This window comes from Malus sylvestris, chromosome 17 (genome assembly GCF_916048215.2).
Source record: "Malus sylvestris chromosome 17, drMalSylv7.2, whole genome shotgun sequence".
Classification (NCBI taxonomy): Eukaryota; Viridiplantae; Streptophyta; class Magnoliopsida; order Rosales; family Rosaceae; genus Malus; species Malus sylvestris.
Genome location: NC_062276.1, coordinates 32,505,834 through 32,530,208, shown reverse-complemented (window position 1 = coordinate 32,530,208; position 24,375 = coordinate 32,505,834). Strand labels below are relative to the sequence as shown.

The 24,375-nt window shown below is 36.4% G+C and overlaps 2 protein-coding genes and 1 non-coding gene across 3 annotated transcripts; 1 reads left to right on the top strand and 2 right to left on the bottom strand.

Moving 5' to 3' along the window:
- Positions 1-11,230: 11,230 nt before the first annotated feature.
- On the bottom strand, positions 11,231-15,772 carry LOC126612499 (uncharacterized). The gene is made up of 5 exons (XM_050280925.1): positions 14,893-15,772; positions 14,732-14,790; positions 14,485-14,613; positions 12,841-12,976; positions 11,231-11,999 (listed from the first exon to the last, which is right to left on the bottom strand). The coding sequence occupies exons 1-5, from the start codon at positions 15,589-15,591 to the stop codon at positions 11,670-11,672; spliced, it is 1,353 nt and encodes a 450-aa protein (XP_050136882.1). The 5' UTR covers positions 15,592-15,772; the 3' UTR covers positions 11,231-11,669.
- A 4,818-nt stretch (positions 15,773-20,590) lies between these two features.
- LOC126612500 (GDSL esterase/lipase At5g37690-like) lies at positions 20,591-22,883 on the top strand. The gene is made up of 6 exons (XM_050280926.1): positions 20,591-20,865; positions 20,971-21,101; positions 21,218-21,344; positions 21,546-21,658; positions 22,059-22,308; positions 22,392-22,883. The coding sequence occupies exons 1-6, from the start codon at positions 20,625-20,627 to the stop codon at positions 22,580-22,582; spliced, it is 1,053 nt and encodes a 350-aa protein (XP_050136883.1). The 5' UTR covers positions 20,591-20,624; the 3' UTR covers positions 22,583-22,883.
- A 135-nt stretch (positions 22,884-23,018) lies between these two features.
- LOC126612733 (small nucleolar RNA Z122) lies at positions 23,019-23,095 on the bottom strand. The gene has a single exon (XR_007619294.1). It is a non-coding gene; the product is annotated as a small nucleolar RNA Z122 (small nucleolar RNA).
- Positions 23,096-24,375: the final 1,280 nt, after the last annotated feature.

Genomic DNA, 24,375 nt, shown 5'->3' with positions numbered 1-24,375 from the left:
TCCATTCATATGAACTTGTTTACAAGAGTATAATTTCAGGTTTCAATACCTTGTGTCATATCATGTGAGTGTATTTCACTGTAATACAAATGCCCTATGTAACCTCCTTGGTTCAACAGTTTTTGGCTATTTGTATTATATTCAAATATATAGGTCCATTTTTCCACGTTCGTACAAAATTGTAATGGAATTGCTTTTCTCTATTTTTGGCCAATAATTTTGTTGACGAAAAAGAACAAGACTCAATATCAACACAGCTCATTGATGAATTTAGAAGCTACTTGTAAAAATCAAAATTACCATTGGTTATCATCAATCCATGATCCCATATTCTCATGTGCATGCGCATGCATAAAAGCTTTTTATTTCTTTGGATATCCATTGCCTCTTCAAGAGCATTACACCATCTCTTCCAGAATAGTCGTAATTTAGAGAATACGGATCATAACCTCTTCTAGAGCGTTATAGAGCTTGGATTTTAATCTCCACTTCTGGGAGTTGAGTCATTGGAACCTATATGTCTATCATGCTCCATGCATGAGACATCAACATTCCCATGTCCGCGGATTGTCCTTTCTGGGATGTATATCCATGCAACGATTGTCATGCTTCTGGCATGCAACAGTTATGCTTCGGGAATGCAATAGTTTAGTAGTGCCATATTCTTCTTCTTTCGAATGAATGAACCTTTTGAGTCTAAGGGTCTACCACGCTTCAGGCGTGCAACAGATAAATCATTTACTGCCATATTATTTTGTCCAACAGGGACATCAATTCTTGTAGGCACATTTGCAGCAAGTATATATGATTTCATCACTTTCGTTGCATCATTCAATTATTTTTACTTTATTTTCATATTGATTGCTTCGTGAATCAAAATAAGACAAATTATCTTCGTTCTTCTGGAATGGTCTTTTCTTATCATTCTTCTGGAATGATATTTTCTCATCATTCTTCTGGAACAATGTTATTTTCTCCCCCTAATGGCAGGAAAACTGTCTTATCAAAATTATAGTCCGTAAATCATGCGGTAAATATATCTCCAGTCAAGGGTTCCAAATGTTGAATGATAGATGGTGGATCGAATTCAACATAAATTCCCAGTTTGTATTGATGCCTTATAGGGGTGGAAAAAATTCCCGAAAATCCTGAACCAAACCGAAAAAATCCCGATCCCAAACCAAAAATTTCCCAAACCAAAATTCCCAAAATTTTCAGGATGCTATCCCGAACCGATCCCGAAATTTCGGTACGGAATTCGGGATTGGCTTCTCGATATTTCGGGAATCCCATACCAAACCGAAAATATATAATATTAATTATTATATATATTATTCTTTTATAATTGATGCTAGTAGTTTCTAATTCATGCTCCGCAACCTGGAATGCCCTACACCTTGCATATTTTTCATGTTTTGTTTTATATTCATTTGGATTTTATTATTGCTGCTGCCATGGCTGATGATTTCAGAAGGCTTGATTATTTTGTGTCTCAAGTCTCAATAGATTGCAAAAAAAGGTTTAATTAATTTGAATTTTGACTCTGATAAAAACAGTCAGGCATGCCAGTTTTAGATTAAATGGTAGTGTGAATGAAATGACGTTCATAGTTCATAAATGTGTTCTTGAATTATATATTTGAACAACAATTCATAATTTCATATTTCAATTTGGGATTCCCAATTTGTCCCGAAATCCCGAAAATTTGGTTTGGGATTAGTCTTCAAATTCCCGTCCCGAAAATTTTCGGTTTGGGATTCGGGATACTAGTTTCAGTATGGTATCCCATACCGAACCACCCTTAATGCCTTATTTTAGTACGTTGTGGTAGTCTTACGGGCACATAGATAACACAACCAAAAACTCGTAAATGTTAATGTTTGGTTGGTGCCCAAACACGAGTTGTACTGAGAAATATTGATAGTTGGCAACTGGTCTCAAACAAACTTAATAATGAATTATGTAAAATGACATATGTAAAATGACATGTCCCTATGTCAAAACTGGCAATTTTGTTTTCATGAGTAGAGTGCGAGTAATCAATTTCATCCGCTTAATAAATACTTCTGCTAAACCATTTTGAGTATGGACATAAGGAATTTCTGGTCCTTATTAAATAGTCTGTAGACTGAGACTCTTATGACTTTTATTACAATTAAGTTGAGGCACTGCGACACTTCACACTTACAATACTCATCAAGGAATTTCAAGTCATGATCTTCAGGATCAAGGGACTTCATGCCTGATCTTTTTGTATGATGGAACTTCAGGTCCAATCATTTTATATGATGAGGATCAAGAAACTACAGGTTCTGATCTGATCAAGAAACTTCAGGTCCAGTAAGTACTTATCGTAACAAAAATAAGTATAATAAATAAATTAAAGCAATAGGCGGTAATTCCAGCCATAGTAAATAAATTGCATTTAAGTAAATAAAGCTTGTGACAAGGGCTTTAATTGAGCATCATTCACATAAATCAAAACTTAAAGCAGTAGGCGGTAAAACCTTCCATGGTAAATAAATTGTTTTAAAGTAAATAGAACTTGTGAAAGGATTTTAAACCAACACCATTCACATAAATCAAAACTTAAAGCAGTAGGTGGTAAAACTGTCCATGGTAAATAAATTGCTTTAAAGTAAAACTGTCCATGGTAAATAAATTGCTTTAAAGTAAATAGAACTTGTGAAATGATTTTAAACCAACACCATTCACATAAATGAAAACTTAAAGCAGTAGGCGGTAAAACCGTCCATGGTAAATAAATTGCTTAAAGTAAATAGAACTTGTGAAAGTGTTTTAAGCCATCATCATTCACATAAATAACAATAACATGAAATATGTATTTTTTTTCTTTTCAGAATGGTGGTTCCAGAAATCTTTGGAGAAATGTTGTGGGTACTTTGTGTATTATTTCCCTCGGAATCCTATTCACACACATGCGCACACCTAGTATTAATAATGGATCACATGCACCATTCAAAGCCTTTTGGCTTTTTCCCCTTTTTGTTTTATTATATTCCTCCCTTCACATCTGTCGGGGCACCCATCCAAATTGTGCTTATTTTATTATTATTATTATTATTATTTTCTTTTCAGAATGGTGCAGATGCATCATTAGAAACCTTTATCCAAAAATTCTACTTTTCCAATTCTTTTTCACACGATGCTTGAAACACCATTCCATAATCCTTCCTTCCTTTTCTTATTTGTCTGTCTGTACTAGTCTCAAACCCAGGGTCATCTGGGTTGTTGTGGAGGTCACACAGAGCCAATTCAATCCAATAAGGCTACCAGAGGCTAATGTTGTTCTTGCATGACCCAGAGAATATGACGTCGCAAAGCAAGAACTTCCCTATAGGGACATAGATGACAACGGAGTTGATAGAGGTACAAGGGAGGCATGTGTGGAGTCAGTCATGCCATCATCATCTCAGATAACCGAGTATTCATGGGAGTTCTCGAGATCCGTCGAAAACGACGCGATCTGGGTCTCCAAGTCTGATGAGATTCTTCTGAATCTCTAGAAACCAGTTGTCAGGTCTGAGTTTTCTTATCTCGTGACGACTACAAGTCGTTGTAAATTTCAATTCTTACCGGAAATCGGCAGGGCGCTTCTGGCGCGGTGGGAGATACAGAAAATGGACATACCTTTTATTCTATGAAATTTTTTGCTAGCAGAGGTGTGTAATGCTTCACCGGATTTATGGCGTTGTGCTTTCCACGGACATAAGAGCTTTTCGTGTTGATAACGTGTTGTAAAATCGATGGTGGGTGCAGTGGAATAAATGAAACAAGACACAAAATTTACGAGGTTCCTCTACAGTTAGTGTGACTAGAGTACATCCTCGGGGCAGTAGTGATGCTTTCATTATAATTTGGAATAATAGGAGTACAAAGATAACTCTCTCTATTATCTCCTCTCCTCTTCCTCTCTTTTCTCTCTTCCTCTCTCTTTCTCTCATCCTTTCTTCCTTCCTATCTCTCCCGTATGTCTCACAACCTTCTTCATCTCTCATTCATTTTATAAACAAAAAGAGAACACTATTCACTTTACAAATTTTCCACAAATGAATAGTGAAAATACTGTGCATAAATAGTAACAAACTATTCATGTGGGCATCCACATATTATTCACAACAATATGGTTATATTATCAAATATTTAGTCACTATTTGTTCTTTAACAAAAAAATTTAACTTTCAAGTGTGGATTTTTTTATTTTTTTTTTCAAACAAGGAGACACTAGTGGAAAGTTCGGGTCCGGAGGGGCTATGAGAAATTTCATCTTGTCCGTGGCCACAGTCAAGCAGACTCGTCAGCTTAAAGTATCAAACTCAGGACCTCCCACAATTTTCTGTTTATTGGATGTTTTGGATGTTGTACAATATTCTAGGGGATTGGGTATTGGATTTTTCTCTTACATTCGTTCAAAACTCTTAGGCCATCTCCAACTGATGGTTGGCCAGATGGCTCGTTTTAGCCATCTGGCCCTCCAAGATTCTCCAATATATTAATATTTTAATGAACAGTACAGGGCCATATTTGCCTCCGTCTCCAACCGAGGGCTAGAGGGCTCATTTTAGCCCTTTCACAAAAAACCGTCTCTAAGGCCATCTCTAACCGAAGGCTGGCCAGAGGGCTCGTTTAAGCCCTCTGGCCCTCCAAGATTCTCCAATATATTAATATTTTAATGAACAGTACAGGGCCATATTTGCCTCCGTCTCCAACCGAGGGCCACAGGGCCAAAGGGCTCGTTTTAACCCTTTCACAAAAAACCGTCTCCAACCGAGGGCCAAAGGGCCATAGGGCCAAACATAATTTATTCTTGAAAAACTACAATTTAAATTCAAATCTAACGGCTAGGTGACGTTAGCATGATGTCAGCTAGCCGTTGGTAGCTGACATCATGCTGACGTCAGCTAGTCGTTGGATTTGAATTTTTTTTGCTATAAATAGGGTGGATATTGGGCTATAATTCACACAACTTTAAATTCAATCTATTTCAATTCAATCTCTTGCAATTCAATCTCTTTCAATTCAAGTTTGCAATGAATTCCAACTTTGGATCTTCATCCAATTCCAATTGGGGGTCCTCATCCAATTCCAAATTGGAAGCAAAATGGGCGCAAATGAGACGAGAAGATGAGGAGTTTGATGAAGAAGTTCAAGTAAGGCGCAACAAACAAAACATGGCAGCAGCCATGGCTGCGGCCATGGTGTGTCAGCCAACTGAGGAACAACCTCAATGGGGTGGCTCTATTGTTGGTCGCTCTTACAAACCACGAAACAGAGCGATGGCACATGCCAATCTGATGAACAACTACTTCAACCTCAACTCGGTGTACACAGAAGAGGATTTCAGACTTCGCTTCCGGATGAGGCGTCATGTCTTCGTGCGTTTACTTCGTGATGTCCAGCAGGTCAATCCATACTTTTGACAGAAGCGGGACAGAGCAGGCCGCCCTGGTTTCTCACCTCATCAGAAGGTTACTGTTGCACTCCGAATGATGGCATATGGCTCCTCAGCTGATTCGATGGATGAAACCCATGGTATGTCTGAGTCTACATGCCTTAATACTCTTGAAGAATTTTGTAACACAATTGTTCAGGTTTACAAAGACGAGTACTTCCGAGAGCCAAATCAAGAAGATCTGAATCGGCTCCTTCACAAAGCTGAAGACCGTGGGTTTCCGGGCATGATAGGGTCATTAGACTGCATGCATTGGGATTGGAAGAACTGTCCCACTGGATGGCAAGGAGGCTTTAGCGGAAGGTCGAGAAAGCCAACTGTTGTGTTAGAGGTAGTTGCCTCATATGACACATGGATCTGGCATGCTTTCTTTGGAGTCCTTGGATCCCAAAATGACATTACAGTTCTTGGGCGTTCACCCCTCTTCAATAACTTGATGGAAGGTAAAGCACCTCAACTTGACTACTACATCAACGACCGTGAATACAATATGGGGTATTACTTGGCAGATGACATCTACCCAAAGTGGGCGACACTTGTCCAAGCAATTCCAAACCCTAGAAATGATGCAGAAAAGTTGTTTACCTTACACCAAGAGGCATAACGGAAAGATGTTGAGAGAGCTTTCGGTATTCTACAAGCACGGTGGAAGATTATCAGCGAACCGGCAAGAGGGTGGAGTCGAGAAAATTTGAACTCCATCATGATGTCTTGCATCATATTACACAATATGATAGTGGAGGATGAGCGAGATGGGTATATTGATGGAGAGTCCGATGATGACCAAGAAGATTCAAATAGGTCAAGAAGGGCTCTAGCAAAAATATATGATGGGCCTAATTTGCCTTTCAATCTAAGAACTGGTAGTATCTCTATAAATGAGTATATGAGGCGCTATAGAATGATACGTTCTCGTGCCACAAATAGGTACCTACAACAGGATCTTGTTGCACATCTTTGGGCCAAAAGAAGCATGGAGTAGGCTTTTTAAGTTTTATGTTGTTAAATGTTTTTAAAAATGTTGTTTAAGTTTCATGTTGTTAAATGTTTTTTTATGTTGTATAATTTGTATGTTGGTTAATGTTATTTAATGTTGTTTCATATTGTTTAATGTTGTTTCATGTTACTTAATTTAATTTAATTTAATGTTGTATAAATGGCCTAGGAAGTTATAGGAAAAAAATAGAATTGAAAAAAAATATGAAACAAATTTTGTGAAATAGAAGTTATAGGAAAAAAATGGAATTTAAAAAAATATGAAACAAATTTTGTAAAATAGAAGTTATATGAAAAAAAATATGAATCAAATTTTGTAAAATAGAAGTTATAGGAAAAAAATAGAATTTAAAAAAAAATTGAAACAAATTTTGTAAAATAGAATTGAAAAAAAATATGAAACAAAATTTGATTCATATGAAAAGGGAAAAAAAAGGGGAAAAATGAAGTTTAAATTCATAAAAAAAAGGGCCTAATAATACAACGGCTACTAGCCGTTATATTCAAAAACATTCAAACTATTAGTGTCGGTTATAACCGACACTAATAGTAAAACTATTAAAAAAAAGAATCTCTTTAATGATGTCGGTTATAACCGACAGCAATAGGAAAACATTAAAAAAAAATAGCCAGCCCTCCAGCCCTCTCTGATCCCGTGGGGCCCTCCCAGATTCCAGAGCCCTCTGGCCTAGCCCTCGGTTGGAGACGGTTTTAGGGTTATTTTCGGCCCTCTGGCCCTCTGGACCCTTCGGTTAGAGATGGCCTAACCGATGACCAAAGGGCCATAGGGCCAAACATAATTTATTATTTAAAAACTACAACTTAAATGTTGTTTCATATTGTTTAATGTTGTTTCATGTTACTTAATTTAATTTAATGTTGTATAATGACTTAGAAAGTTATAGGGAAAAAAAATAGAATTTAAAAAAAATATATATGAAACAAATTTTGTGAAATAGAAGTTATAGAAAAGAAGTTATAGGAAAAAAATGGAATTAAAAAAAAATATGAAACAAATTTTGTGAAATATAAGTTATAAGAAAAAAATGAAGGAAATTATTGAAAAAATATTGAAGGAAATTATTGAAAAATTGAAACAAATATTATAGATGAAGGAAATATTGGAAAATATATTGAAGGAAATATTGAGAAATATATTGAAGGAAATATTGAAAAACATTGAAGAAGGAAATATTGCAAATGAAGTGAAGAATTGAAAGAACTTTACCATATTTATAGAAGAAAAGAAATGTTTAAATTAAAAAAAAAAAAAAAAAAAAACCCAACGGCTAGCTGCAAAGCTAGCCGTTATATTAAAAAAAAACCCAACCCCTCTCTGATTCCGTAGGGCCCTTCCAGATTCCCAAGTCCTCTGGCCTAGCCCTCGGTTGAAGACGATTTTAGAGCTATTTTCAGCCCTCTGGCCCTCTGGACCCTTTGATTAGAGATGGCCTTACTCCTCTATATTATTGTAATAGTTTTGAATCCTTTGTCTCTCCCTCCCTCTTAATAATAGTAATTTTTTTCTTTAAAAAATGTGAATGTTTTATGGTTAGATTGTTGATTAGATCGTAATTCATTTTTCTAATCATAGCATACATGCTGCTTACATCATGTGATCAAAATGTTTTTCATTAATTACGAGAAATTTTAAATTTTTTTTTATTGAAATGAATACACCCATTAGTCCGTAAGGGATTTATTACTCAGCGAGTATAACTATAACTATGAGGAAGGATAATACTTCATTCTTTTGGGGGAAATTTTATAATCGAACCGTTAATTTCTTAAACTTCATCTGAAGATCATCCCTACAAAAAATATTTCAAATCGGAGTTCGTTTAGTCATCCAAATATATCAACGAAATCAATGGTTTAAGTACCAAGTAACATATTCGATGAACCGTTCATTTATTTGATACATTTAGATAACTAAACAATCTCCGATTCGAATGATTTTTGTTAAGGATGATCTTCAAATGAAGTTTAAAAAGTTGAACAATTCGATTATAAAATATTTACGATGAAGATACATTATTTGCATGTAGGAAAATAGGTTCCTCCCCGCAAGAGGGAATGCAAGCATATCCTATGAGGAATGCCCTACGATTAATTTGTAGTTATAACCACATAAATTTTTTGTAATTATGGGAATGAATATAAGATGAATACCGACCTAAACCGTTCTTATACCTATCCTCAATTGCTCAAGCTAACCAATTAGAAAATTAATATGTGAACTACGCACCCTCGTATAATAAGATAAACTATGTATATGTTGTATATGATTATGGACATGGATCCTCTCCAGATCCATCCATCAAGTCACATCATCCGTACTATTGAAATTTGATCAAACGGCTAAAGTTATTATAATTTTAAAGTGAGCCCCTATTTGTAGTTGTTTAATTAAATTTTAATGGCCCGAATGATATGATTTGGTGGAGTAGGACCAATGGATCCGGAGAGGATCCATGTCCTATGATTATGTGAAAAAAATGGTCGATTTATCCAGTTGACTAATCTCTCACTGTACACACCGTTGCATGAACATTATCACCGTTCTGCATGCACAGTAACAAACAAAGAAAGTCAGTGCAGGGTTGGTTTACGTGACTGGATTTTCAAAAAGCAAAAGCATAGAAAACCAAATGTAACCAAAGGGTTGTTAAAACGTTCAAGCATTTCTTCTTAAAGCCGTTAACAATCTGTCCTATTAGAGCTTCTGGATTATCGTTAGTGAGTAGTTAAGTAACATGTCATTAAGTTAGTTAGGTCATGGATCCATCCATCCATCCATCAATCCACCAAATTTAAACTACAAATCTCATCCATGCTTAAAGTTTAAGTTTAGATTTCCATGATTAATTAGCTTCTTACATACTACTTATGGACCCAAATATCGGCACCATGTCCGACGTTTATTTACTCAAGAATAATTAATTAATTAATTAACACGCTGAAATTGTCTTAATAGTGAAATTAGCATTGCATGGTTTACCAAATGGTTATGTGATAAGCAAAAGATCACCTGTTTTGCTGATCCTTCTTTTACCTTAATAGAAGTCCGGTCAAAATGATCAACCCACCAAACCAGTCCATTTTGATCCCTCATAATCTCATCCTTGCATCCAATGCCACTAGTTTTGTGTGTTTTTGTTAATAAAATTGATGATTATGCAATATTAGCTCATCGGGGTAAGATGATGTATATATGTGAGTATTGTTAAGAACGACTCACTACTGATTACATTGATGTTGTCTCCAAGCTTGTATATTATCTTATACACAGCACAACAAATATGTAAGTATTTATCACAAAAAACCTCGGTGCAAGTATTATCTAATGTCATCAATACTTGAATTTGTCATTGATTTAATATGTGTTCGGGTGAAGATTTCTCTAGAAAAGGATCCTCGGACCTCAGCACAGCTCTCCAAGGGATTGGCACTTTGGATGTGTAGTCAGACTCTTGCTTGTTGATGTGCTACAAGAATGGGGCATATTTAGTTCTAAAAGGTGCCTTTGTGGGGCCTTAGGTGTAGGCCTTGAGGCTTGCAATCAAAACTAAGTGCTAAGCGTGCCACTGCTATCTCAGTATAGCAGATGTAGAACAAGAGTGTTTTTAGTCAATTACTTGCATCCCAAGTTACTCGGACTTCTTGTTATCAAATGATTGTTGCATATAGGTTAAGTCTACTTTAAGTTCTTTTTCTTACCTTGTAAACAATGACTTTTAGTTCATAGTCTTGCATGTTTGAATGAAGGGAGTCCAGATCCCCTTAAGTCATTTGTTTGGTCCCAAGTTGCTTTTAATGATAACATATCCATTAAACTAGTCGGATCTAGATACAAATGAGACTCTTAAAGTAGGAAGTCAGGTGGAAATCACTTGAATACATACTGGAGAATGCATTAAGTAGTAGATCTACAAATTTAGAAAACAAACAAAGAATTTCGGGCAAGATTTCATCTTGTCTATCAAGGTTGAACCTCTTGCAATCACTTCTCTTTGAATTAATAGGGGTTTATATGCTAAAAATGGATGGATGGTAAACAAGTTTACACAAGATAATAGATATTATACCACTACGGGATATAGCAGAGCTTTAAACTGAACAAGAGATAGCTTGTCGCTAAAAATGATTGAATCTGGGTTGATTTCAGCTTTTGGATGCAAATCTAGCTTGAGAGCAGAGTTTGTATGTTTGTTTGTTTGATTGGTTGAGTGTCCTTGTCTCTGAGGCCTCTTCCTTCTTTTATAGGCAAATTAGCCCGACTGTTGTAACTTTGTTCTTGCCCGAAAGCACTTGGAGGGTAGTGAGTCATCCACTTTTTACTTGGAATGCCACTAGAAAGTGTTCTTTGGCTGGTAGTAGGTTAGTCTCCATCACTTGTCACTTCCATAGTAAGCATGTGGCTTGCATTTTGGCTGAGAAGGCTTCACTTTGCCTTTGGGCTTGGTGCTGGGCTTCGGGCAAATCCCCTTTTAGTTGTCATCCTTAGGCTTTCCTTCATCTAGGTCCAATGTTCAAATATTAACCCAAACAATATGGTTTATGAATTTCACTCTTGTTTTACACTCCTCACCTTGTTTTTGTCCCCCAATTATCCTTTGGTCCATCCTAAGACTAGATAATAAGGACACCTGAGGAGAAAAGAGAAGTGCAAAAATCATTTCCCTTGAATATTTCATTGGCTTTTGATTGTTGAATAAAAGAAAATTGATGCATAGATGGAACTGTAAAGACCAGATAAAGTTTATCAAGGAGTTTTGAGTATTTTTTGTATTGACAAATTTTCTCCCATGGGTAATGGACCCGTAGTAATGTGTAATATTGCACAACTCTTTTACCTATAAAATGTACAAATACCAAAGCGGGCAGGAAATGTGCCCATGAACTATTCACAAGAACCTAAACCTCAGAGAAAAGCACAATCTAAGAAACAAGTGTCACGGGTCCACAAGTGTCCACTCCTAACTCCAGCAATGCACCGATAGTGTTTCAAATTAACCACCTAAACCCAATACCCTAGGTGGTATTAAGCCGAATGGCTCTCAAGTGTAGGGCTTTATCTTAAAGGACCTCGGTGCAATAGGAGAGGATCACCTATTTTTAAACCTTAGATTACTGTTGGCTTGTATCTTCATCTCCTTGGTTTGTATCGAGCAAACTTTACACGAACAAAAGAATTTTGCTATTCCGGGGGATTTGAATCTCTTTTTAGCAGTAGATGCCCAGACTCTTTCTTGAAAAGCTTTTCAACCACATCATCCCAACTTGCCCTTCCACCAGTGGACTTCGACTTTGTATCGGCAGGGTCTTCACTCTTATTCCCAATCTCTGGAGCCTCCTCCAGTTTTTGGTCTTCGGGGGCTTCCTCATTGGGCGTTACAGCATGAGGCACATTCAAACTGACAGCTCTTTCCAATGCATCTTTGTGTTCTTTTTCAAAGGTCCGCAACCTCTCTAGTTTTTGTACTTTTGGGGCAGTTGTTACGGTCTCAGAACAACTTTCCTTCATTCTCTGAAGAGTATTTACATCACTGATCAGTAATTATTCAACATATAAAAGATAAGCATTTGCAATTCAATAGCAAACAGATAAACTCCCAAAATTTCACTTTACACTATGGTTCACAATTTCACCTATATGCTCGCTAAAAAGATCCATAATTAGCAATCGTAAAAACCCAAGAATAACACATTCTGACAATCTAACCAATTCACACATGTTGGCACTTGAACAATGTCCACAAATGCAAAGGGGGAGGAAACAACTTATAGCCTAGGGAGAGAAAGGGAAAGCTTTGAGCGGATGGTTTTCTTAGTAAATGAAGGGACAATATATCAAATGGAAATTGAATTGTCAGAGTGAAGACCGACCTTCTTTCTTTCTGATCTTGTCCCACCAGTTACCTCTGCTCAAACTAAGAAAAAGTGACCAAAGACAGTAGCTTAACCCTTTTCCGTTTACTTCTTGCTCCCTTTCCAACAACCAAAGACAACCTTAAGACACAAGCTACTCTACAAGACAGCTAGTCAATCATGTTACTTTGGGGATTTGGGCAGGAGATAAACAGAATGCTGATATTCTTTGCATCCCGGTGGAAATTGAAGAATCGGCCTTGAGCTAAAAGCATATTTAATTTAGTTTAACATAAGAAAAGTAAAATGTAGACTTGGCGGAACATCGAGTGCAGTGGCATTCTAGGATTCATACAACCGACCCCACTTACTGGGATAAGGCTTGGTTGTTGTTGTTGTTGTACAGGAAAAATAAAATGTACGAAATGATAATCATGGCAGTCTCAAAAGGAAAAGAAACGATAAGGGTTATAAAAGGTTGTAAGTTATGTTCCACTTACTAATAAAGCCTTCTCCGCTTCCCTTTCTATCCAGATAATTCCATGATCAGATGTGGCATTACATGACAAGACTATATGTTCAAATCTCCCATCAACAGGAATGGCAGTTCGGACCTCTGGAGGAAACCTCCCACATCTGTTATACGAAGCAACGAGGAACTCAATCATCGCATGAACACAACAGTTTAGGTTCCAACATAACACTAATGCCTTCCAGAAAGTAAATCATTAATTAGTTCAACAGACACACCCGCAAAGAGAATCCCATCAAAACAAACAGATTTGTTCCAATTTTGAAACTTCGCAAACTGGTATCGGGAAGATTTTACTTGACGCAAAAGTAAGGTACAAATAATGAATTTCTTTAAAAAAGCAAGCATTGTTATAGATAAGCCAACAGTTCATAACAATTAGAAGACCATAACCTGACATAAAAAGATGTATTTACCAAGAGATACTCCTAGAGATAATGGCCAATTAACAGAGAACTTTGAAAATGGTAATATTTTTTATATCCAATTTTTTTGAGGCACTATGACCATTCAATGTACAATTATAGACATTGTAAACCCCACTTATTAATTTTTTATCTATTCCAAATAGTACCACACCCTGGTAAAAATCTAGTGAACATTCATTAGACAAGAATCAAGATTCAAACTTATTTTCAAAAGAAAATGAGGGCAAAAGTTACAACTAATGTGCACTTGCATGAGGGACTTTGAAGTTCCATCAAACTTAGGCTACATTAGTTAGGAAGCACCACAAAAATATGTTGATGAACTTTCAAAAGAACTAGATGCTAACTTACCTAGGCATACATAAAAAAAATTATGTGGATGGACTTTGTTATGCTATACCTTTGAGAGAAATTTCAATGAAACCTTTCAAGGTCATTTTGAAAGTCCCTTGCTGCATTTGTAGTGTTTTAGAGTAGCTTTGTAATGTTTGAGTAGTTCATTGGTAGGCTTAGTTCAAAGCATAGATTTTAAAGTTCATTGGGCTTTGAAAGTCCTCATCCAAATGTAGCATACATTTTTTCATGTTACGAGTTAGAGCATCTCCAACATGCTCCCTAAATGAGCCCCATAGCTAAAATTTAGGGAGGAGTCAGAAAAATTCAACTTCAATCATACTCCCTTTCCACCTCCTAAGGTAGGGATTCTTCTATTAGCTCTCTGAGGGAGAAAGGAGCTCCTAGAGGGTAGATCCTACAGAGTCTAACGACTAATGTTCTCACCAGATATACATAGTACATTTAAATGAAAAGCCACGAAGAATCCATTTCCTAAGTAGAACCTAAAGAGCAATTGCCTCCCGCTACCAGAGTCTGTGAATCACAAAGCAAAACAATTTCTAGGCCATGGAGCAACAGTTACCAAGGACACAAATTTCACATTGGTCTCAAAAAATCCAAAATCCTAAGCACCGGATTCATGCGGATGTGCAAATTAATGATATGATGTAAATGTGCAACAGCTGTAAGTAAGGCAAGTAGCATGCTTGCATTCATTCAGGAATTCATTACCCTTGACTCCATAAGTACCGAATGGCATCAAGGTTTCTTTGTCAATGGACATTCAACCACACTTTCAAGATTCACAAAAATAAAATGACAAGATTGTTGTAAGGATCATGGGGTACCTGCAACATCTGCGCTCAACAATATGATACATCCGACCAGGTGCATAAAGCCTTCTGGGATCCCTAAGCTTCCTACCTTCTGGTATGAAAGTATCCCTCAAACAAACCAAAAACAAGAAGCAGGGCAAGCTGTCGAAAACCGCCAAAAGTGTTAGTAGTTCACTCCACTTTAAAATCTACAATTCCAATTAAATTTGTTTTATTTTTTGTGATATAATAAAATTTAATGGTTTCAACGAGTACCAACCAAAAGATGGACTTGAAAATATCTTCCAAAGGGGTTGCAGTTCTTGGCAAGAAATCATCCTACAAACACAATCACCAATTCCACAAGTCACGAAAACAATTCGAAACAAAACAAACACATTTACAAACACAAATGACAACCTTAAACTAAGACAAACCTACCTGCAAAACAACCGAGTAAATAACGTCGGCATACTTGACGGCCAAATTCAACGACATACAACGCGCCGGAGCAAGCGCATAGCACCTCACCTTGCTCCGGGGGACTCCGCCTAGCCGGTCCCGATGGTTGACCACAATGACAGTCAGCAGCGCCGCCACACCAGACCCCAAAGAGTGACCCGCAAACACCATATCGTAATTGGACCCGTTTTCGAGCCAGAGCCGCTTCAATGTCTCGCCCTCTTCGTTAAGCAGCCAAATCGCCGACTTCAAGAGGCCGTGGTGGACATATCCACCGTCGAACATCTGCATTCCGAGCTTGTTATCGAGCAAGAGCTTGTAGTCACTCTCTTTGACCAAATTGAGGCCGCGAATGGCGAGGACGAGCTCCTTGTGGTCGTGGTCGACGTAGATGAGGTAAGGAGGCGCCTGGCCGTCGGTTTGCTCGTAGGTGACGCGCTTGACTACCCAGTCGGGGTTGGGGCGGAATCCGCAGGTGGGGATGAAGTGGGGGTTGTGGAGATCGGCCTCGTAGACGGCGAGGACTAAGCGGCAGACACGGGGAACTGGGTCGAACTCGTCGGGAGAGGCGGATGTCCAGGTTGAGCTGTCGTTGGCGCCGATGTAGGTGCAGCGCCGCCACACCCAACGCATACAGCCCAACACAACCACGCACTCCATGCCACACGCCACCGACATTGCTGTTTGGTTTTTTGGTGGGATTAAGGATGGAAGACTTTGATGAATGGGTTTTTGTTTTGCTTCTGTTAAATTTGTGAGAAGCTCATGATTTTTTACGGCGGAGCTTCTGGCGGGAGAGACAGAAGGGAACTGAACAATGGGTGCTTGTCTTAAGCTCCAGGCTATTCTGTAACATGGTTGTCGTTTGCTTCTTTTTTTTTTAATATTTTTTTTAAGATCACTTTAACGAAAAGTTATGGTACTGTTTATTTCAATTAAAAATTATATTTTTATATTAAAAAATTAATTTTATTAGGGATACTTTGGATGCGATCCCTAATCCTTAACATTTTTTTACTAAAACCTTAATGGTATTCAAAGTTTGATCAAAGTCCCTTGACTTTGTACACCTCATTATATTACAATTAATATTTATATTTTTATATTTTTGACATTAATTGTCTGAGATTTTATAAGATTTATAATCCTATAAATTTAAAATCTCTCATTATAATACTATTGAAAACGGTTATAATAAAAAAATTCAAATATTTTGATTGAATAAATGGATAAAAACTAAGTAAAAATAAGAAATAATAAATGGCTAGAGAATGTATCCATAGTGTTAAAAAAATGGGTACATTTCACATATAACAACGCGGTACATTAATAAAGAAGAATGAGTACATTATAAATAAATTAGGGTACAAATAAAAGATTAAAAAATTATGAGTACAAATGAATTTTTAAAAAATATAGACGCTAAAAGAAATTAATACATGGGTACAAAATAAAACTAAAAAAAAATACTACAAATTTAAAAAAATGTTGCAAATTAAAAGTGGGTACAAACTAAAAATATAAATATATGATACAAAGTTTAGGCATAAAACATAAATATACCATATGTAATTTTTCTATCATTGATTAAATATACAACACATGGGTACAAAAATAAATAAAACTTTAAAAAATATGGGCACAAAAAGAAACTAATATATGGGAACAAATTAAAAATGAAAAAAAATTGGTACCAACTAAAAATAAAAATATATGATAAAAAATTTAGCCATAAATATAAATATACTAATTGTAACATTTTTAACACTAAAGGAATATATTTAAAAATAAAAATATTTTATTAATCAAATAATTAATGATGTTATTAATATCAAGGACCTTGATCAAAAATTGAAAATGAATAAGATTTTAATCAATGGAGTAGCAAAAAAAAGGATGTGAACCTAATTTCTCCATTTTATTACTATTTACTTTACTTTTTATTTTATCATTTTTATTAAAGCTTAAAGTTTTTAAACTCTTTTCATTAATTTTCGTTTTTTAAAAGGTTTTACACGCAAACTAAAACCATCATTTGGCATTTCCGACCACCAAAATGGGGAATACAAAGAGCACATGTGTGACTCCGGATTCTGCGGACTCAGTCATATTGGCCGTCTGATTCAAATCATGAGGCCAGGAATTGATTTAATTTTTTTTATTTCTTTCACAAAAATGGAGGTATTGGTGTGGACTTCTTTATTCCTCTTTTCTTTCGTCTTCTTCTTTATTATTTTATCTTTATCTTTCCATCTCTTTTGAGTTGTTTCTCTCAAATCTACCAATACCGTCCAATCCACTGTTGGTGACGACCAAAGAGCTAGAAACCACCCTAGTTTGTGGCTCTGGTCCAATTTCGTTGAATTTTGTTGGAAATTTTCATATTTCAAGAATATTTATTAATATTTATCTTTCGTGATTTGTTGCAAGAGAAGTAGAATTTGTATCGTCAAAATTTCTAACCTTTTGAGTTGTTAGAAATTTGAAAAAAGTGTTATTGAGTTGTCATGCTTTGAAAAAGTGTTACTGACAAAATATTTATTAATATTATTTATTTAATCGTCATGCTTATGAGTTTGGATGTAGATTGTCTGCTCTCTTATTTCTATACTTTTCACATGTCGTCATGTGATGTATGATCACGGTTAAGCCACGTTAATATTTTATATTAATTTTTTATAAAATAATAAAATAAAAATTAATAAAAATATAAAATATTAACGTAACTTAACTGTGACCATACAAACAAAAATAGATAGCAAAAGTATGGAAATGAGAGGGCAAACAGAAATATAGGATATTGAGTTGTCATGAGTCATACTTTAAAAGAAAAAGGAAATAAAAAAGTATAGCTAGCTGTACATTTGAGAACCTTCCTTCCAGGACTTATGAGTCATACTTTAAAAGAAAAAGGAAATAAAAAAGTATAGCTAGCTGTATGTTAGAGAATCTTCATGTATTCTTCTTTGATAAAGGTCTTTGATAAAAGTGTTACTGAGATGAGAGAAATTTGAAATTTTAAGATAAAACTCAGATGCACAAATAAACGTTTTTGCGACAACAAATTTATTTACTTGTTTACTCAATATTGTAAGTTTTTAAGGTTTTCAATACCGAAATTTGGTGCGCAAGCTCATTATTCAAATTTTATAATTTTATTTTCCTATCACAATTAAATAAAGAATATAGTCAATTAAAAAGAATTATTCCTTTTTTTTTATGTCAAAAATTATTAAAGTTTAAATGAACAAAAAAGAAATTAGAGATTTTATACGAAACGTTAATAATAAATTTTTTAAAATGATAGTGAATATTAATTTAAGTTTGAACTCAAATTTCTGAATTTTTGTCGTTGCTTCTTTGAGTTCCCTCTTTAGATTAGCCGATTAGTGGTTCCATTCTCAAAGTAGTGTAGTTGTCTTGTTGCCTAGGTTTGCAAGTGTTGTGGTTTCCACTTTGCGATGGCTATATTATGTGGTCTTGCCGTACAACAATGACTTGATGTGATCTCGCTCCTCTGCAATGATTTTACGTGATGTCACTTCAGCAATGACCGGTATAATCGCCAATAAAGGTTTATTGTATCTATCATTTTGAATAATGAGCTTGATGTGGTTCGGGAGTGCACTTTCAATAAGGTGGATATAGTTGAATGGATGAAAATGTCCATCTAAGATTAGAAGAACTACTATTCACTACTCCTGTTGGATTGGTCGTTGTGTTATGCTTGGTTTATGTGAATTTTGGTATTGATCTAGATTTACTCAATGATTTGATGGGGAGGAACTATATCACTGAACAGCTGCCGTCGGAGTTTTATGATACCCTCAAAAACAAGAGGAGCCGCAAATCTGTTAGCTTAGATGTCAATGTGCTCGCGGCAGCTCTTAAGATGGTAGCTAAAACTTGGTAATAGCAAGTTTTGGGACCAATTGTTCAAGGTTATGTTCAGATGCTATCTTTGTTGACATGGAAGGCCAACCAGTCGAGGGATGACATATTTAGAAAATTGTTTCGTAAACCACCCGTCCAAAAAGCTTCGCGAGCTGGATCTTGCAGTCGTGTGTATTGTGCAACCAATTCTGAGGAGGTGAAGACTGGTGCTCTGCATTAGATAAACCATGTGACGCCGGGGAAAGTTACACTATAGGTGAGGAAAATTGCGAATCCAGCAAGCATCCAGAGTCTCCGCAAACTGATGTTGTTTCTGTACCGAGTGAGACCGGGGACAGTCACATCATAGCCTAGGAGAATCGCATATGCAATGAGTCAAATCTGTTGGCTGATGCTGCGTCTGCTTCCCAATGTAACAGAAACAAGGGGAAGACAAAGAACAAGAACCAGAGGGGCAAGAACAAGGAGAGCAGAAAGTAGCCCGCTAGACATTATATATATGCGATCTGAACCTTGTTTTGCTGTGCAAGAACTTGCAGGTTCCCTTGATATAATATCAGACAACTTATCTTTGATGAGCATTGTTTGTTACAATTCATTACATGTTGCAATGTCAGTTTTGACTGGATACTGTTGGTTAAAGACGAAACCCCTAACTACCACGGCAATTCACCACTTGTAAATATTTTCCATTTTATGTAATAATTTATGTAATTTTTTACTATATAGGTGGACCGTGGATCAGCTTCTCCTTTAATTGTTTCCATTATATTTCTCCGTTACAATTTGAAAATGCAAAATTAATAAGTGACGACACGTTAGGGATGTTCTTGAACAACTCTCTAGTTTGTGTGCAGGGAGTTAATGACCAATTACGACATTATTTTTTACATAACAATATATTTACACTAAAAGAGTGGGGGAATAATTTGGTGAACAATGCTTGACTACTCAAGGATGAGTAGAAACTTCTACTCAAAACTCTTTGTGTTCGAATCACAAAGCTTTGTGCTTATGATAAAAATCGTTCATATTATGAGTCACTCTATAAAGATCATCTCTGCAAAAAGGAATTAAAACTAACATCGTTTAGTCGATCTATTGTAGCAAATACATAGACGGCTCATAATGCTTTTATCAATTCATTCATCTATTTTTATATAGTTCGATGACTAAACGACCTTAGTTTTAATTGATTTTTCATAGAGGCAATCTTTATAAAGTAATTTATAGTATGAACGGTTTTGATCAAAACAAATCGACAAAGAACAATTTTGAGTAGGAATTCCTAATCATCATTTAAGTAGCCAAGTATTGTTCCAATTTAGTATCGAACTCACCATTTACGAGAATTGAATCTAAAACCTATTACTAGACCGCTCTTCGACATTCAGCAATTCCTCCTCCAGTTGACATACCCGACTCTTGTCCGAATATACTTACGTATAAAGTGATAGTGGTTTCAGAAGAGGTGATTCCGGTGATTCGGTTGTTGACAGTACTAAGTAGTTGTTAAGTGTAGTTGGCATCTAACTAACCCAAAGTAGGCAGCCAAATAAGAAAACTCAGAGCAGAACAAGTGAACTTTGACATCATTGTGCATGCTTTCTGTTAATTTTGAAATTTAGTAATCTTTACACTCTGAAGCAACCACCACCTAACAAGTAACAAATCAAACTCTGCTGACTTAGGCAGCTGAGTTGGCCAACTCCCCAAACTGTGCTGCTTTAGACCTCATCAGAATTTTCACGATCAATTTACTATAAATTCTAGTCTCACTAGCTGCCACTTACTCCCCAAGTGAGAAACATTCAAAGATGGAAGTGACAATGTGGATGGCTCTAGCTACCACCATTTTCGCAACCATGGTAGCCGTGCCTTCATTGGCAGCGACTACCGTGACCTTCATCTTCGGTGACTCCTTGACAGATGTAGGAAACAACAACTATCTGCAGTATTCTCTTGCAAAGTCAAATTATCCTTGGTATGGTATCGATTATGTTGGTGGTCGACCTACTGGGAGGTTCAGTAATGGAAGAACCATCGGTGACGTAATATGTACTGTTCTTGATTCTTATACAGTTATACTTACCCGATGTCGATTTTTTTTCTTTTCCTTTGTATCTTGATGAACTTGTTGAATTTTGTTTGTGATTTTTGTAGCCCAAAAGATGGGGATCATTCCATCGCCACCACCTTATCTATCCTTGTCACCGAACGATGATCAACTGCTTAAAGGGGTTAATTATGCATCTGGTGGAGCAGGAATACTCAATAGCACTGGACTCTATTTTGTAATCACATTTCTTCCTAAAATATTTTGATCGCGTCGTTGAACCCACAACTTCAGGTGCAGGAGTAAATGCTCTATAATCTTACATCCTTTTTTTTATATTTTTCTTCATGACAGATTCAGAGGCTGAGTCTTGATGATCAAATACAAGATTTCAAAAAGACAACGGATGTCATCAAGGCTAAGATTGGGGCACAGGCTGCAGCCAAGCTTTGCAAGGATGCCGTCTACTTCATTGGACTTGGTACTCTTTTATTAGACAAATGAAATCTTGTTCTAGATGAAAAGAACGCATTTTTTATGTAGACGTGGGATAAGTCAGTGACTAATTTCCTTGCACCCGAGTCTAAAGTCCCGTTTCCCGTAATTAGAGTAGTTTAGACAATTGCTCGTATATATCTAAGATCTTTTACTATATATTTTTTTCCTTTGCTTTTTTTTTCAGGGAGCAATGATTATATCAACAATTACCTGCAACCCTTTTTACCTACTGGTCGGCAGTACACTCCCGAACAATTTGCGGAATTATTGGTCGGTACCTTAGAGAGACAATTTAAGGTTAGTAAACACTAACGAGTAAACGACACATCTCACATCTTTTACAATATTTTGAGAAAAGAAATACCGCGCTTTGCTTAAATATCAAGTTTTATATTCATATTTTAAATTGGTTACTTTAGCGAACGTATTTTAATTCACTCACAATCTTGGTCTTTGATCTTTCATTCCAAGCAAACTTTTTGTAAACTAGTTCGAGTTGTCTCATTCGAAAAAATCCAGGGTTTATTCTTTATACTCCAACTTGGCTTGTTTCTCATTGAGCCAAAGAACATAGGCTTCGATTGTTTCTTTCACAAGCTTCAACGATCCAAAACTGGCGCAAGCTCGAGCTCTTTTGAGCCGATTTACAGCCCTAAACCCTAGTTAATTAACAATGCATGTTCAAATTGTTTGTCAGAGGCTCTACCAGCTGGGTGCCCGAAATATGACGTTCCATGGTCTCGGACCACTTGGCTGCATTCCTTCTCAAAGAGTCAGATCAAACACAGGGCAGTGCTTAAACCAAGTGAACCAGATGATGCTAGGATTCAACTCCAAAGTACAAAAGCTCCTTGCCTCTCTTAACAGCCAACTCCCAGGGGCGCAACTCTCATTTGCAGACACATACGGAGACGTCCTCGACTTAATCCAAAACCCTACAGCTTCCGGTAATCAAACTCGATAACTCAAACTGTAGATTCGAAGTTGATTCGCAGACGTTTAACTTACAACGTACGTACCAATTTTTCAGGGTTTAAGGTTTCGAACCTTCCGTGTTGCAATGTGGCCACAAACATTGGAGGGCTATGCTTGCCTAACTCACAGGTATGCAGCAACCGGAGAGACTACGTGTTCTGGGACGCATTCCACCCTACCGACGCAGCGAACGCGGTTCTCGCAGATAAACTCTACCCGAAACTATTCGCGCCTCCTTCACCCTAGTAGGCATCTCTCCGATGATTACTCAAGGATACATTACCATTACTATTACCGTATGTAATTCTGCAGAGTTATGTCAGCCGCGTTTTGTCTGCAGACAACAAGCAGATTTATTTTTCATCGCACCTTCCTACAAAGAATTTGCACTTCAATCTTAATTTGTTCCATTTGGATTGTAATCGGCGTTTTAGTCTTTGCTTAAGATCAAATTACCCGAGTGTAATGTACTATGAAGAAACGAATATATATTTATCTTTTCCCGCCAACCGATTGTTCATGAATCGGATGGTCATTCACCCTTAAATTTGATATCTGAAGAACTCATTCTTTTAATCCTTTAACATCAAATTCAAAAGTGACCAAGAAAACGGGACTCTCGAATTCAGATAATTAACAAATGACAGGAAAATGAAAATAACTTTTTTTTCTGAAGTGGGAATTTGGGATCAGACTGACGTGCAAACATAATTCAGCAGAGCAGAAGCCTATGTCACAGTTTAATCATCATTCCCCAAAATAAATGTCAAACATACGTTAAAGTATCACAATACAATTAGTTACTAAATAATTTTAAAAGTTTTTCAGTGTAATACAAAGTGTGGCGTATCAAATGTTATAATACAATTAGTTAAAAGTTATTTTTTTTCAAGTTTCGAACCAATTATACTTGCATTAAACAATCATCTAAGAGTTAAAAACCCTAAAAAATTCGACTATTAAACCTTAACCAAAATATTAAAAATAAAAGAGGGTAAGAAACCCAAAAAGATTACAAGAACCCTAAAAAATAAATTAGCAGAAAAATGGTGATTAGTTGCTCTCAGTCAAGGGCCAAAGTTTGTCCACATGAGAAACATCAAACAGTTGAAAAACAAACCCTAACAAGAATCAACCCAAAAAATCAAACAATGGGCTTCAAATGCTTGCCAAATCCTTCTTCTCTTCCCTAAAGCCAGAGGTCAGATCCAAAAATCAACCTCTGTTTTTAGAAAACGGAGTCATCAAGAAACACCAAGCACAAGAAGCACCGCCGTTGATCGGCGCGGTTAATTCAGGGGAGGGAAGATCCAACGGTTCTAGCCTCGCTTCGGTGTGGTTAAAGCAGATAAAATCATCATCGAGCAACAAGAAAAACAAAAAATTTGGGGCTTGGGGGTGTTTGGGAGGTGAGAAAAATTGTGGGACTTACGAGAAAAAGTCAGAACTCATCGTAGTGATATGAGAGCCTGCCTGTCCAGAAGTACCAAGTATCCTTTTGGACATTGATTTCGCATCTTTTCTTAGTCTCCCTGCCATTAACAACGGCAGAGAAGTTCGTAGTAGATGCCTTTCTGCAGATTCTTAATCAAGAAAATCAAATAAAAAATACGAAAAAATACAAAAAAAATTGAAGGTAAGAAGATTCATAGAGGAGGAAGGCAGAGATTGATAGCTGCGGAGGTGCTTGGGGTTGAATTTATATAGAAACAGAATGTTTAGGGTTTGTGGTTCTTGATGACTACGGAGCATATGCCTTCGGATTTGGTGTTTTGAATGGGCCGAATTTTGTGATTGGGCCTTAGCACAACCAGCCTCAATCCAAATGGAGCTTCGGTCCAATATGCTTTCAAAAAGATACGTTGAGAAACAGAGACTCATATAAGTCCAAATGCTTTTGAGAAGCAATATGTCACGAACCCAAAATTTTCTTTTCGATTTGTTTGTTTGATGCATTTTGTAGGAAGTGTAATAAGCCGATGTAAGGAATTTCGCACAAGGGTAAAATTATTTTGGTACTTCTTTAACCAATAAAAGAA

What these genes read in the sequence shown, in the direction of transcription:
- LOC126612499 (XM_050280925.1), bottom strand. Translation starts at nt 15,591, where the DNA reads ATGTCGGTGGCGTGTGGCATGGAGTGCGTGGTTGTGTTGGGCTGTATG. An exon ending in GTTGAGCGCAGATGTTGCAG is followed by an intron (nt 12,977 to 14,484) that starts GTACCCCATGAT and finishes TTCGTATAACAG; the next exon opens with ATGTGGGAGGTTTCCTCCAG. An exon ending in AAGCGGAGAAGGCTTTATTA is followed by an intron (nt 12,000 to 12,840) that starts GTAAGTGGAACA and finishes AATACTCTTCAG; the next exon opens with AGAATGAAGGAAAGTTGTTC.
- LOC126612500 (XM_050280926.1), top strand. Translation starts at nt 20,625, where the DNA reads ATGGAAGTGACAATGTGGATGGCTCTAGCTACCACCATTTTCGCAACC. An exon ending in ATAGCACTGGACTCTATTTT is followed by an intron (nt 21,102 to 21,217) that starts GTAATCACATTT and finishes TCTTCATGACAG; the next exon opens with ATTCAGAGGCTGAGTCTTGA. An exon ending in CCAAAACCCTACAGCTTCCG is followed by an intron (nt 22,309 to 22,391) that starts GTAATCAAACTC and finishes CCAATTTTTCAG; the next exon opens with GGTTTAAGGTTTCGAACCTT.